The following is a 14,305-nucleotide window of genomic DNA, read 5'->3' as shown; positions in this document are numbered from 1 at the left end:
ATGGCGTACCAACAATGTATTCTTATAGTTTGTATTTATGGGAATCATTTGAAGGGTAACTACATTGGCAAGATGCTTACAGCGGTAGCTAAAAATGCTAACAGGCAAATTATGTATGTTGCATTTGCAGTAGTTGATAGTGAGTCAAACAAAAGTTGGGCTTGGTTTTGGAATATATTCCAAACACATGTTAATCACAGTAACAGAGATTTGTGTGTTATATTTGATTGTCATGTAGGTATACTTAATGTGATGGCTAACCAGAAATATAGTTGGCATCATCGTTATTGTTTGCGCCACATTCGTAGTAACTTGATGACAAAGTTTAACAGAAACACCGAGCTGAAGAAGTTGTGTTGGAGGGCCGGTTCAGCGATGCAAAGTAATAGATACAAAGGTACAATGCGTGGAATTAAAACATTGAATGAGGCGGCTTGGGATTATTTAGAAGAAGTCGATCTTCATAAGTGGACTTTGTATAGAGACAGCGATCGTCGTCGTTGGGGTAACTTAACCACAAACATAGCCGAGTCGTTGAACAATGTTTTGTGTCATGCCCGTATGATGCCAGTCAAAGCGTGTATTGATTATACATTTCACTACACAAGAGAGCACTTCAACACACAAGAAACAACCGCTCACGAATGGCAAGCACCACTATCCAAGACTATTTGGGCACAATTTCAAGATCGTGATAAACTTGCTTCTACTGACACAAAAACATGCTATGACCAGCAAGCAGGGGTGTACAACGTTCAATCTACATATCAAAGAAGCAGCGATGGTGGGACAGAGTACACTGTTAGATATTTGGCCAAAAAGTGCACTTGTGGAAGATGGCAACATCAAAGGATGCCTTCCTCTCATGGCATTGCAGTATGTCGCATACGAAATAAAGATCCAAAAACCTTGATTAGTAAATACTACACTACTACCACTTGGAGGGAACAATATAGTTATCACTTACATCCACTTAGAGATGCCACATACTGGCCAAATGCAAACTGAACAATTAAGGCCGATCCAGCATGATTGATCACACATAGGGGTAGGAGACAATCACGACGGCACCATAATGATATGGATGAAAGGCACAACAGAGATACAGGTCCACCAAGTTGTGGTTTTTGCTCACAACCAGGTCATAACAGGAATTCATGTCCTACTAAGTTCTTTAATGAAATGAAGTAGTTGTAACCGTAGTTATGTTGTTGTAACCGTAGTTATGTGTGATCAGTTGTTGTAACCGTAGTTATGTTGTTGTAACCGTAGTTATGTTTTTCAATAAAAGTGTTGTTCGTAATAATGAAAATGATAATAATGAAAATGATAATAATAATAATGATAATAATAATAATAATAATAATAATAATAATAATAATAATAATAATAATAATAATAATAATAATAATAATAATAATAATAATAATAATCCAATAATGTATTACAACTAAGTTTATGCATTATAGTATTCACCATAACTATCATATATCCTACCGAACTCAAATGCGTCTTCAAAAACGCCAAATAAAACATACAACTCAATTTTTTCAGAAAGTATACATGTTTTCCCAACTAATGTATACCAATCTTCTTCAAAGCACAATGCTTCAGGTTGAGCTATTCCTTGTTCGTAATAATATATCTCCATTGAATCTGGATTTTCCGGTACTCGAAGGAATTCATTCAACTTCTGCATATCAAACCCAAAAACATCAACATTATCAAATGTAGTCTTCTCGCCTCCTGAAAATTTTGTCTCATCTTCAAAATCGCAGCCGTGGTATACGTCAATTGAAATGTACTTCGGTTCCATGTTTAACATGTGTTTATGCACCTTTCAACATGCACTTTTATAACCATAACATAAACCGGCCATTTTTTATTTACAACTTAACATTCATTGTTTTTCAGCTTTTACTGTTCTTTGACAGCTTTTATTGAAACCGACTATCAGAATGCCGGTTTATGAAACTCTGTTTGACAACTTTTTCTGAAACCGGCTATCAGAATGCCGGTTTCAGTATTGTCAACTTTTAATGTCGAGTGCAGACTTGTCAACTTTTACTGAAACCGGCTATTAGAATGTCGGTTTATCAATCCATACTAGTCTATATAAACACACGTCTACTTGTTATTTTTATTGTATCACTCTTTTAATTCACACATATCACTCTTTTTACTCTACAACAATGGATCCTTTGATTGATGTTTACTACAAAGGTTGGTATTCTGCCGACATGACGCGGTACACACTGGGGGGGGGGGAATCGTTCCCCCCATGAATGTTAAAAGTATGACTATTTCCAAGTTATTTGAGTGGATCAAGTAAAAATGTTTCATCGAACACTCGGGCGTGATGTATTATCACGTTGGTCATGAAAATTTTGTGTTTCTAAACGAGGAAGAGGAATGGGATGAAATACGAACAAGAGGGTTTTACCAGACGTGAAACTACAGGCTTGCATCTAGTTTAATTATGTGTTTAGTTTAAGTATATGTAACGTGTTTATTTTAAGTAATGTTTTTATTTTAAGTAGTGTGTTTAGTTTTATTTTAATTATGCATTTTCTTTCTTCTAAAAAAATGTAATCGTGTTTATGTTGATTAATAAAAGTGTTGTTCAAAAATTGTTATATTATTAAGAATAATACTGATAATATTAATAAAGACGTACTGATACGATACAATGTTTATTATTAAACACAAACTAATACATCACTTGAAACTTAAAATCATAGCCATAATTTAAAAAACAGGTAACACACAAAATAACACACAACAAACTAGGCGACTAGACGATTTCTTTCAGGAATACGATATTCACCCGATGTTAATATGCCAAGATGTCGGGATTACTTGGTAATCATCATCCCAAATGGTAACGGTGCATTTAAGCTTTCCCTTACTTCTTGCATCCGATTAACCATGATGTATCCGAAATTGAAAGATATACCATTCCTAATCCAGTAAATCATAAGAGCTTCAATTAAAAGCACACTGTTAGAGTAATCGTCCACCGCACAAATTGGACGACTAGTTATGCTGCTACGGATGATAGTATATATTTTCAGTTTATTGGCTCTAAGAAAATCAAAAAACAATTTTATTTTTATTTCTACACAAATGTTAAAACGGTGATCTTCAACACATGTCTTGACCACATGAAGTATAGAAGTGTCGGCAACAACATGTGTCTCAAGAAGATCGCCATCAATTTGACTGGTAGGATTGTAAAATTGCAATCCTCCAGTTGGGAGTCCCAAAGCATTGTTGAAGGTATCCATATCCCAGCAATATGGTATACCTTTCAACATAAACCTAACATTCTTGTCTTCTTTAGAAAAGAAAAAATGATGATAGAACTCACGTACACAATCAGGGTATACAGGTAAATTGTCAGTTATGATACACAACACTGACAATTCTTCAAACTGCTCGTTTGTGAGTTCATGATCTTCTTTAGGCTCAGTTCCTCTTAAAAAACAAGCCCCGTCGAGGATTGTCCTGTGAGATACTAGAATTTGACGACGACGATTCGTAGTCAGAAAAACAAAATGTGAAAAATTATAGTTTGAGATACAACTTGAATTTGACGGCAACACTCAATACTACTGTCCGTTTAAATATAAATAAAAAAAAATAAAAGTAGCATGCAAACTGATATTTGAATAATCGGTTTGTCAGTAAAAGGAGCCAAACCGGCAATTTAAATGCCGGTTTGAGTGTTTGTACGGGTGCACAGTCAAAACCCTAAAAACTGGTATCAGTTTCGTATGAAAACATGCAAACCGGCAAATGAAATGCTGGTTTGGTGTTAAAACTGACAAACCGGCAAACGATTAACCGGATTACCTATATATATATATATATATTTTTTTTTTTTTTTTTTTTTTTTGAAAAACCATTTATGTGAAACCCTAAAATATATTACCATTTTAAAAAAGAATTCTGAACTATTTGAGCTTGAGCCCAAACTTCTTATATAAGATCGCGAGCATAAACTAACTTTTCACACGTGCCCGCACACACACGAACTTTTTATATAAGCTCGCGAGCATTAATGAACTTTTCACACGCGCATGAACAAACAAAAATCGATCTTCCGTCAGCTCTTTAAATTTTAAACGATGAGCTGGAGGCTAAATGAGTTTAAACTAGATGGACTCGTTTACACAACTACAAGTTTCAACCAACCCATAATAATATAGCATGTAAACAATACAAGAATAGTTGGTATTACTATATGTCTATATAGTTTCAATTGAAACCTTCCACGTCACCCGTACATACATTTCTATATTTATATATATAGACCTCACTTCCGAAAACAAATCAAATACTGTCTAACAAAACTTATAAAAAAATATTCAATTTCCGGTAATCATGCATAAAAAGATGAATCGGTATCTGATCACTTTAGTTGCTATTTCAGTCATCGCCGTCGTCCACGGCCGTGACCTCGTCGACGATTTTATCCGGTTACCGTCGGAAAAGCATGATGATGATGATTCCGTTGGTACCAGATGGGCTGTGCTACTTGCTGGGTCTAACGGTTACTGGAACTATAGACATCAGGTTCGATCATCTTCATAATAATCATTTTTGCTAAAAATTATATGTATACTGTTTGTATACTTACGTTGATTGATTCGGAGTATATAAGTACGTAACTGGGTATTTGTGTGTATATATACTATTTAATATTCGGTATCTGAAAAAAAAAAAAAAAAAAAAAAAAAAAGGGTTGAGTATATGACTTTGGAAAATAACAAGGTTTTACAGTATAGAGATGGATTATAGGTTTATACATCATCTAAAACTATATATTTGTGCATTTTTTAATGTAAAATCACCAAATATTTTGTGACAATCATTTAACACTAGAACTTATTTCCTGGTATCTTTTTTATTAGTTCTTGCAGGTTTTTATCAGTTTCTTAATTCGTAATTAACCTCAAATGCAACTTGGATTATGTTAATCTTTTATTCTTCACCACTAATTGACTTCTCGACACAGTGTAAGTGGTTTTAAGTTTATTTAAAAAAGATAAAGATATTTAGTATAGGGCAAATGACCCAAAAAGGTAACATAAGTTATCAAATTTGACAATTAAGGTAACCAAAAAAAATGCCCGAAAAGGATTCAAATTTAATTTTTGTGCAAGGAAAGGATTGCGTGTTTAAAAATTTTAAAATTGAGGTAATATTCAATGAAAAAAAATCTAAAATCGCGAATTACTTCAAATTGAAAGTTGTAACAGATTCGTAGTGTTTCGATTAGCATTTGTTGTGAAGCAACTTGATCCAAAACATCACGAGAAACAACGAATCGAGATGAACAAGTCGTTTGTTTTTTTTTTTCATTAGATATCACCTCAATTTTAAAAATTTTAAACTCGCGAATCCTTTTCTTGCGCAAAAATTAAATTGGAATCTTTTTCAGACTTACATGATTTGGTGTTATCTTGATTGTCAAATTTGGTAACTTATATTACTTTTTTGGGCCATTTGCCCTTTAGTATATGTAGTATTTTCATGTTATTAGCAATAAGGAACTCTTTTTAACCAAATATGGTTAATTAATGAATTATTATTACTCATAATATATTATTATTATTATTATTATTATTATTATTATTATTATTATTATTGTTATTGTTATCATTCTTATTCCTATTATTATTATTATTATTATTATTATTATTATTATATTATTATTATTATACTAATTACAATTACAATTGATTAGTTTTTACTATTAAATTATATTAAAGTACTTTTTATGAATTAAATTAATTTCCAATTATAAAAAGGTTAATTTTACTACTTTATACTAAAAGAATTGCTTTAGTTGTTTAATGTTACCTTTCTGGCTGGACTGAGATGTTTAAGGTTTGATTGTCTTTTGTTTGTTTATGTAATTTTGTTGTTACCTGATAAAGATTATGATTAGTACTTGAAAACAAAGTATATTATTTGATGTTTGTCATTATACTAGCTAGCATGTTAATTAGCTTTTGATCATTTTTTTCATACATGAGATGCTTATTAAACAAAGTTTAGATATATTTATAAAAATCTTGATATCAATATTGGTCAAGCGTCGATTTATTGGCGACTTGACTGTCGCTTAGAGCCTAAATTGAACTTCACGCAGGTTTTTTAACCTACTTATTGGTCGGAGGTCCATTCGGAAACAATCTCTCTATCTATAGAACATTGAGAGGGAGCACTTTCTCTACTATGGCGGTGTTTCACTTTAAGTGGAGAAATGACTTGTCTAAATCTTACCTCCCCATACTCCACTTATGTGGGATTGAGTTTTGTTGTTGTTAGTAGTTATGTACTAGGATATGGATCAAAGGCAGATCGATCAGCATGTTCTAATATGTTCTATTGATTTCGGTAAGTTTATCAAATTGTTTTTCTTCGTTTGGTTCAGGCGGATGTTTGTCATGCATATCAAATTTTGAAAAATGGTGGTGTCAAGGATGAAAACATCGTTGTATTCATGTATGACGATATCGCATATAGTTGGGAGAATCCAAGGCAAGGAGTTATTATTAACAGCCCTAATGGTGATGATGTATATCAAGGAGTGCCAAAGGTACTTTGTGTTTCATCATCATGTTTTATTATTAGAAAATGAATTTAATAATCTGCGGTTTAGTTACATTATTACATCTCACAATGCTTAAAACAGGATTACACTGGGGAAGATGTTAATGTTGACAACTTTTTCGCTGTTTTACTCGGAGATAAAAGTAAAGTTAAAGGAGGAAGTGGAAAGGTTGTCGATAGCGGCCCAAATGATCGCATTTTCGTTTACTACACCGACCATGGTGGTCCCGGTGTGCTTGGTTCGTCTTTCAATCATTCAAAATAGTTTCCATTTCATTACTTAAAATTAAAATATATTCAAAGAAATTATACAAATGTTTACCGGTATGTTGTAAATGTTGTTAGGCATGCCAACAAATCCTTACCTTTACGCAAATGATCTTATCGAGGTTTTGAAACAAAAGTATGCTGCCGGAACTTACAAAAGCTTGGTAAAAAATTAATAAACTTATTTTCAGTTTCCCTCTGAAACGGTCTGTACTAAAATGCTGATTTTGGAGTTTATATAAAATTCTATTTGCAGGTATTTTACCTTGAAGCTTGTGAGTCTGGAAGTATATTCGAAGGTCTTCTTCCGCAAGGTTTAAATATTTATGCAACAACGGCTTCGGGCCCTGACGAAAACAGTTGGGGCACTTATTGTCCTGGGGAGTATCCTAGCCCGCCCCTCGAGTATGACACGTGTTTGGGTGACTTGTATAGCGTTGCGTGGATGGAAGATTGGTAAGTTAAAGTTACCAAAATACCCTTTTACCTTTGTATAATAGTCTTCTTGTTCAGGAGTTACTATCTGAACTGCGATTTTAGTTAATTTTATCTTTTTTTATTTAATTGATTTTGTTGTTGAATACAGTGATGTACACAACCTGAGAACAGAAACTATTAAGCAGCAGTATAGATTGGTAAGAGTTACTTATCAACTTAACATTTTAGCAACAACGATAAATTCAGTTTTTGAAATTGTTTGCTTATCGTGTGGTGGCTCAAATAGACGAGAAAACAACATGAGTTAATTTTGCATGCAATTTATGTACGCAAACCAAATATGCACCAATAAATTTAGTGTTACAGTCAACATATAATGTACATTTGCATCATCGGTTATTTTTTTTCTGCAGGTTAAGGCAAGAACCTCGAGTGACAACTCTTATTACGGATCCCATGTTATGCAATACGGAGACTTGCAACTTAGTAAAGATAACCTGTACTTGTATATGGGTACAAATCCTGCAAATGAAAACTTTACATTTATCGATGAAAATTCCAAATCGCCATCACCAAAAGCTGTTAACCAGCGCGATGCTGATCTTCTACATTTCTGGCATAAGGTTTGTCCAATCCCAACCTTGTTTTATATTAAGGTTTGCTTAGCTCATACATTATCGTCTTGACAGTTTCAACCCATTTAGTTAAAGCGTGTCAATTTGTTTCTAATCGACGTGACAATTTCAACCCATTTAGTTATCTTAATGGGCAAATGGTTTAACATATAGAAGTCAAATGGGAAACTGGTCAAATCAGTCAAACGGGTTAACGTTAATGCTAAAAATCCTTAGAATTTATTTAGTAAGATAGTAAATTAAAAACCAAAGTACGGCTCTATTGAGTCGACAATAATCGTCGATTTATTGGCTACTTGACTGACTCTTAGAGCCTAAATTAAATTTCAGGCAGGATTTAAAACCTATGGAAATTTGATTCTACCATTCTCATGGCATCTATTATTATTTTTATTTTAGTATTTTTTTTTTTTTTTTTTTAAATTTCCTACGTAAAGGCCGGAGGTCCTTCCGGAAGCAATCTCTTTATCCCTCGAATAAAGAGAGGGATGACTCTCTCTACTATTGAGAGTATTTCACTCTGGGTGGAGAAATGACTTGTCTTTATTCTCGGATAGGGGAAGGATTGTCTACATCTTACCTCCCTCATACCCCACTTATGTGGGATTGGGTTTTGTTGTTGTTGTTGTAAATTAAAAACCAAAGATGATAAGAAACAAGTGGCATGGCCCACCCTGACCCAACCCATTTCGACCCAGACGTCAAGATTTCCCATTCGACCCATTAGCTGATCTGTCCATTTTGACACCTCTACAGTACCGGAAAGCACCAGAAGGTTCTGATAGGAAAACCGAAGCTCTAAAGAAGTTTTATGATGCCATGGCTCACAGAATGCACATAGACAGCAGTATACAACTCATTGGCAAGGTTTTGTTCGGATTAGAAAAAGGACCTCAAGTGTTAAATACCGTCCGAACTGCAGGAAAGCCTTTAGTTGATGACTGGACCTGCCTCAAAACAATGGTAAACCACATCTTTTTGTAGTTTCCCTATAAACTGATAACATTCTTTATAAAAATTTGTCGTATTGTATATATAGGTGAGGACATTTGAGACGCATTGTGGATCATTATCCCAATATGGAATGAAACATATGCGCTCGTTTGCTAATCTTTGTAACTATGGTGTCACATATGCACATATGGATGATGCATCTTCACAAGCATGCACTACCTTCCCTTCAAACCCATGGAGCTCAATTAGCAACGGTTTCATCGCTTAATATTTTTTTAATTAATCCTGGTGGACTTGTATGCTTAGTGTGTTGAATCATCATATAAATCGTTTCTTAACGGTATAGAGTTTCTTTGTAAATACAGCCCGAAGCTTGTTTGTATAATATATCTATCTTAGGTCCAGGTCCACCACAAAACTTGTTATGTATAATATGCATGTAATGTAACGTTATATAATATGCAAATCATATACCGCCTGCATCTGTGTATTACTATATAAGCTATCAACAAGAGTGAATAGCGCGTCCTGATTGGCCGCGTTACTATCCACACTCCAATTTTTTTTATTCTTATTGCAGTGTTGAACAAAGTTTTAAAGCCAGCAGCTTTATGTCTTGTGCCTATAACAAGTTTTTGAAAGATATACCTAATACAACCTTTTAACAATGATCAATTATCAATTATGTAAGTCACCCTAGAACGAGCTATAGTGATGATACATATATACATATATATATTAAATAAAAATGTTTTGCCCCTTTGAGGTCATGAGTTCAAGTCCTGTTGTGGATATTATGTATATATTCGTGTAAAAAATCATGTGGGTGTTTGTGTGTGTTTAAAAAAAAAATTGTCTACTATGAGACGAAACATAGTAAAATGATGGACAAAAATCAAAGTTATAAAGTTTATGTATTTACAAAAATAATATTTTTGATTGAAAACTTACTAGAACAGGATACAAAAGCAATAATGATATATTATTATTTATTAGTATTCATAGCTTGATACACAACAAATACTAATTTGTATTCTTAAGCTTTGATTTGCATTCCATCATGTGTACAACTCAACATTTTACAGCAAAAACTTGGTGCATATAGTTTTACAAGGTCACATTATGTCATAATATCTGGATATATACACACACATATCCTAGTGTATTCGAATTCAGGCAAATGTTACAATCATAGAAGCACAAAGTACAACACCAATTGATCTTCACCCCGAATCATACTGCTTTCTTTCTTCTTGTATAGATTGAAAAATACGTGCTACAGATGCAGTTGCTGACCGAGCATTATGAGGTACAACTCTAATAACACGCGAGGGGCCCATACTTTCAACCTGGGTTGTTGGTTCGGGGTTAGGATTGGGATCCGGACTACGACCAGGAGAGGTTGGGAAAAGAGGAAGGGCATTTTGGTCTTTTGTTTTATCACTTCGACTGCTTGCTGTACTGGCTTGTAACTCGTTATCTTTACGAGCTTTGAACTTCACCGCATTTGGAACTGCTGGGCCCTTTTTCTCAATTGGAACGTTACTTGAGCCTTGGTGCTGCAGGTTGTATGGGTTTGGGTTCGAGTTCAGATCCGTTTGTTCGAACCTGGTAGAGCTCGAGACCGATGGATTAGCCATTTGCATACCGTAAGCAGGGAAGTAGCCATGGCTAGCGGGAGTGGGAGGAGCGAAAGGATGAACCCCAGTGGGCCCCTCATAATGATGATGATGATCCGAAGGTGGGACCCCATAGTTTGGAAAATTATGACCTGTTTAATTTATTTTATTTATTTAATATTATAAAACAAAACAAATTCAAAATCACTTGAATAAGTATGCAAGAAGGACTTACCAAAAATATCAAAAATCTAATAGCACTTACCAATTATGGGTGGCATGGATCCAGGAGGCCCGCATCCACCGTACACGGGGCCCATAAACCCAGGCCCAGGGTAAGGTTTGTAGACAAGGCCTTCAGTTGGAGTCATGACAGGAATCAACCATTGGTGTCCAGGTGGCCCATTAAAATTCCAAGAGCCCATATTCGGGTCCGATGGTGGCCCACCAAAAGGTCTGCAATTTGTTGTCTGACTGCCATTTTGCACAGAAGATAAAGACGCCTTCCCAACAACATTCTCGGCTGAAAATTCTCTGTCTTCATTCGGCTTCTCAACGTTAGTTTTGTGCTTAGGAGTGTTTATACTAGATTTAGGAACATACTCGATCGAAAGTTTCTTGATTGGAGAAATTTTTGGCGGTTTTGCCACATAAGCATTTTCATCAACCAAAATTTGAGGTGATCCAGCAAATAATCTCTGAACCTATTCACGTATTCAAGTACGAATCATAGCTTAGTTACAAAGGGCCTATTTCAAGCCATTTATAATGAAACGGGTCAGTCATTTCTAGTTGTATTTGTATTATATATTAAAAGTAGTCGTAGATCAAAAGGCTAATATATAAACGGAAAAAACAATTGACTAGCAAGTTGTCTAAGGAGTGACATTTATTGAAGTCCTTCAAATTTCATAAATCTTTCTATCAGGAGATATATAATAATTATCTTAGCACTGCAATTATGTAGTCGAGTTAATTAAACATAAAAACTTTATACAATATTGAAAGGGGAAAAAAAAAAAAAGACAAAAAAAGACAAAAAAGTGTTCGTAGATTAGCTAAACCACCCGCCCAACCAGGTTTTAATCAGCACATTAAACTTAGCTATTTTGATCCATTACCAACCCGCCCATCTTGTCACCTTTCACAAATCAACCCGAATAGGTAGTTGACTAGAGTTACCTTTATTAATCTGTGGAGCTCAAACACTTGAACAGCAAACAATCTTTGTTGACTGTAAACAATAGAGTACATATGTGAGTCTGAAACACATAACTTACACATTATTATAAATGCTGTTCTTATTTTTTTACAACGGTTTCTAAAAGTTTTGTTTTTGTAAGTTATAACTAACGCATCAATCATTAATTAATCAAAAGTTTTTTTTTTCCTAATATATAAAGCATTTGTGGATCAAACCCACATTCGTAGCCTACTTTGTCCAAAATGACCCGTTTCAACCCGCCCAAACCGCCCACCACCTCTAAGATACAGTCAGCAACAAACAATTAAGTTGGTTCGAGTAGAAGAATTTACTTGACAATAGCTCTTCTTGCCTTCCAAAAATGTTTTTGACCAATAATCCCGACAACATCATCAGGAGAAATATCGACTCCGCAAACCGAATCAACCATCGATGTCTCCGAAACATCATCAGCATTAGTAGTAGTATGACCATTACTGTTCCTCAATGTTTGCTCTTGAACGTCCCTTAACGGGACTGAATTATTCGCGTAACCACTACCTTTAAATGCCTCATTTACGACACTATCACCCCATAAAGTGTTGTCAACTTGTGAGTCAACTCGGTAATCAATTGTATTCACATTATTTGAAGCATTTATGTGAATAGATTCGTTCATATCTTCTTCAGAAGCTATAATGTTTTGTCGTGCCAATTTATTCATATCTTTCTGAAGTTTATTATTGTTTTGTTTAGAGGTCTGAACGTTTGCCAAACGACCTGCAAAATGTGCACCAAACGGACTGATACTTGAATTTTTTCTATTTTGATTATTCTTTCCACTACGGTTTTGACTTGTTCCAGATTGTTGGTCAAATATTGGGACCCTGTAATCATCTTCTTCTTGTTCTGTATTTTGTTCTTGTTGCACGCGTTGTTGATTGTTGAAATCCGAATGCCGAGTATCTGTTTTTCTGGTTGGGTGAATTGTAGAAGATTGTCGATGAGAGGAAATTGTACCCCTTTCGTTCATCGCTCCCTACAATCATAAGATAACAATAACCTTAAAATTTTCAAGACATATAAATATTATGAGTTGGCTTATTTTACATAAGTACTAATAATCAACTGCAACTTTACCCCATCAATATCGACTTTACATAGGGGTTGATATGATTGTGTTCTCAAACGGGTTATCAAATAATCACTTATATTTTCATTTCATAAGACGTGTTAAAGATTATGCAAAATAATGTTTGTTTCGAATAATTTTTCATAAGAAGCACATTCAAAACACCATATTCTCAATGATAATTTTCGATCATAACATAAAACGTTACAGTGTATCAGTTTCGAATAGAAGCATAACTTCCTTTATTCTTTTTTAACTCACCGCGGGTGAAGATGATGGCGGGCCGCCATTGAACCGCTGCGACGGAATACTAAGCTGCTCATAAAGAGCCATTTTGTTTCTAGGAGGTGCTCTTGGACCTCCTTTTTCGGTATCATTCACATGAAGCCTTGGAAACATAGGCCCCATATTTTTATCTTCATCTTTCCCTCTTTTCATCTTATTATCTATCAAATCAACCACACACTATCAGATAAAGAAAATTCAACTTAAATTTCAGAACATTTTACTAACTTTGACTTTGGAAGTCAAGGATACTACTTTTGAGCTTCTAAACTTTTATTTATTTTAGGGTTGTCCAAAGAAAATAAAAATGCTAACTTTATTGATTTTCATCAATAAAGATAGAACAATTTCTATACCTAGTAAATAGTTAAATTTGGACATAAAAACAATAGACCAAATAATACATCACTAGTTACACAAGGCAGAAAAGATTAAACATACCTTACAGATCGAAACCAATAATCTGAACTTAAAAGATCATTGATTTTTCAAAATCCCTAAATAAATTCACTTTTACTCAAATTTTCTTCGGTCAATAATTTGCCCCAAATTGAGAATATTCAACACTAACCTAAAAAAACCCAATCACATGAAAATTCAATTTCTCCAACAAATAACAGAATCAAAGCAAAACCCAGTTCTAATTAGCAAAATCAAAACACCCCATATAGCAAAGATATAATTTTTTTCCACAAAGTCGTGGATCTTGAAATTGACCCAATAAAGGCAGCAAAATTATACCAACAACAGCAGAAACAGATGATTCTAGAGCGAAAAAAGATGTGGGGTTGTGGAGGGATGTGATTTGCTAACATGGAAATTAACTAAAATTCGAGCAAAAAGGTCACAGGAAATTATAAAATTAGCAAAAGTTCAAAGGCAAGTGGACCCGATAAAATATACAGTATGCATATAGAACGAATCTATTTGTTTTTTAAAATGTTTTTTTGTTTAGACTGCGCGTTTGGGTGTGTTTCGATGAAACTAGTTGGAACTTGTAGTTGAAGTTAGAACTTATGGATTAGAACTGGAGCGTATTTTTAAAGATAGTAGCCGGAGCTTATTATTTTCTAAGTGTTCGCTAAACTAGCTGGAGCTTATTTTCCAATTCATAAGCTCTACTTTTTTCCATAAGTTACTAAAAGTAGCTTATTTTTCTAGAACTTGT

General features: G+C 34.2%; 3 protein-coding genes across 3 annotated transcripts; 2 read left to right on the top strand and 1 right to left on the bottom strand.

The window, feature by feature from the left end:
• Nucleotides 1-1,008, top strand: LOC139855018 (uncharacterized). The gene has a single exon (XM_071844279.1). The coding sequence runs from the start codon at nt 1-3 to the stop codon at nt 1,006-1,008; it is 1,008 nt and encodes a 335-aa protein (XP_071700380.1).
• A 3,332-nt stretch (nt 1,009-4,340) lies between these two features.
• On the top strand, nt 4,341-9,390 carry LOC139856205 (vacuolar-processing enzyme-like). Its single transcript, XM_071845459.1, has 9 exons — nt 4,341-4,578; nt 6,446-6,610; nt 6,707-6,863; nt 6,970-7,055; nt 7,148-7,347; nt 7,478-7,526; nt 7,743-7,952; nt 8,721-8,927; nt 9,004-9,390. Exons 1-9 carry the CDS (start codon nt 4,387-4,389, stop codon nt 9,184-9,186), a joined length of 1,449 nt encoding a protein of 482 aa, XP_071701560.1. The 5' UTR covers nt 4,341-4,386; the 3' UTR covers nt 9,187-9,390.
• Nucleotides 9,391-9,942: 552 nt separating this feature from the next.
• LOC139851950 (protein EARLY FLOWERING 3-like) lies at nt 9,943-13,962 on the bottom strand. Its single transcript, XM_071841145.1, has 6 exons — nt 13,579-13,962; nt 13,114-13,298; nt 12,074-12,759; nt 11,720-11,771; nt 10,803-11,241; nt 9,943-10,689 (listed from the first exon to the last, which is right to left on the bottom strand). The coding sequence occupies exons 2-6, from the start codon at nt 13,288-13,290 to the stop codon at nt 10,142-10,144; spliced, it is 1,902 nt and encodes a 633-aa protein (XP_071697246.1). The 5' UTR covers nt 13,291-13,298; nt 13,579-13,962; the 3' UTR covers nt 9,943-10,141.
• Between the last annotated feature and the right edge of the window lie 343 nt (nt 13,963-14,305).

This window comes from Rutidosis leptorrhynchoides, chromosome 6 (genome assembly GCF_046630445.1).
Source record: "Rutidosis leptorrhynchoides isolate AG116_Rl617_1_P2 chromosome 6, CSIRO_AGI_Rlap_v1, whole genome shotgun sequence".
Taxonomy (NCBI): domain Eukaryota; kingdom Viridiplantae; phylum Streptophyta; class Magnoliopsida; order Asterales; family Asteraceae; genus Rutidosis; species Rutidosis leptorrhynchoides.
Note: the sequence above shows the minus strand (reverse complement) of the source record. Positions and strands in the feature narration are given on the sequence as shown.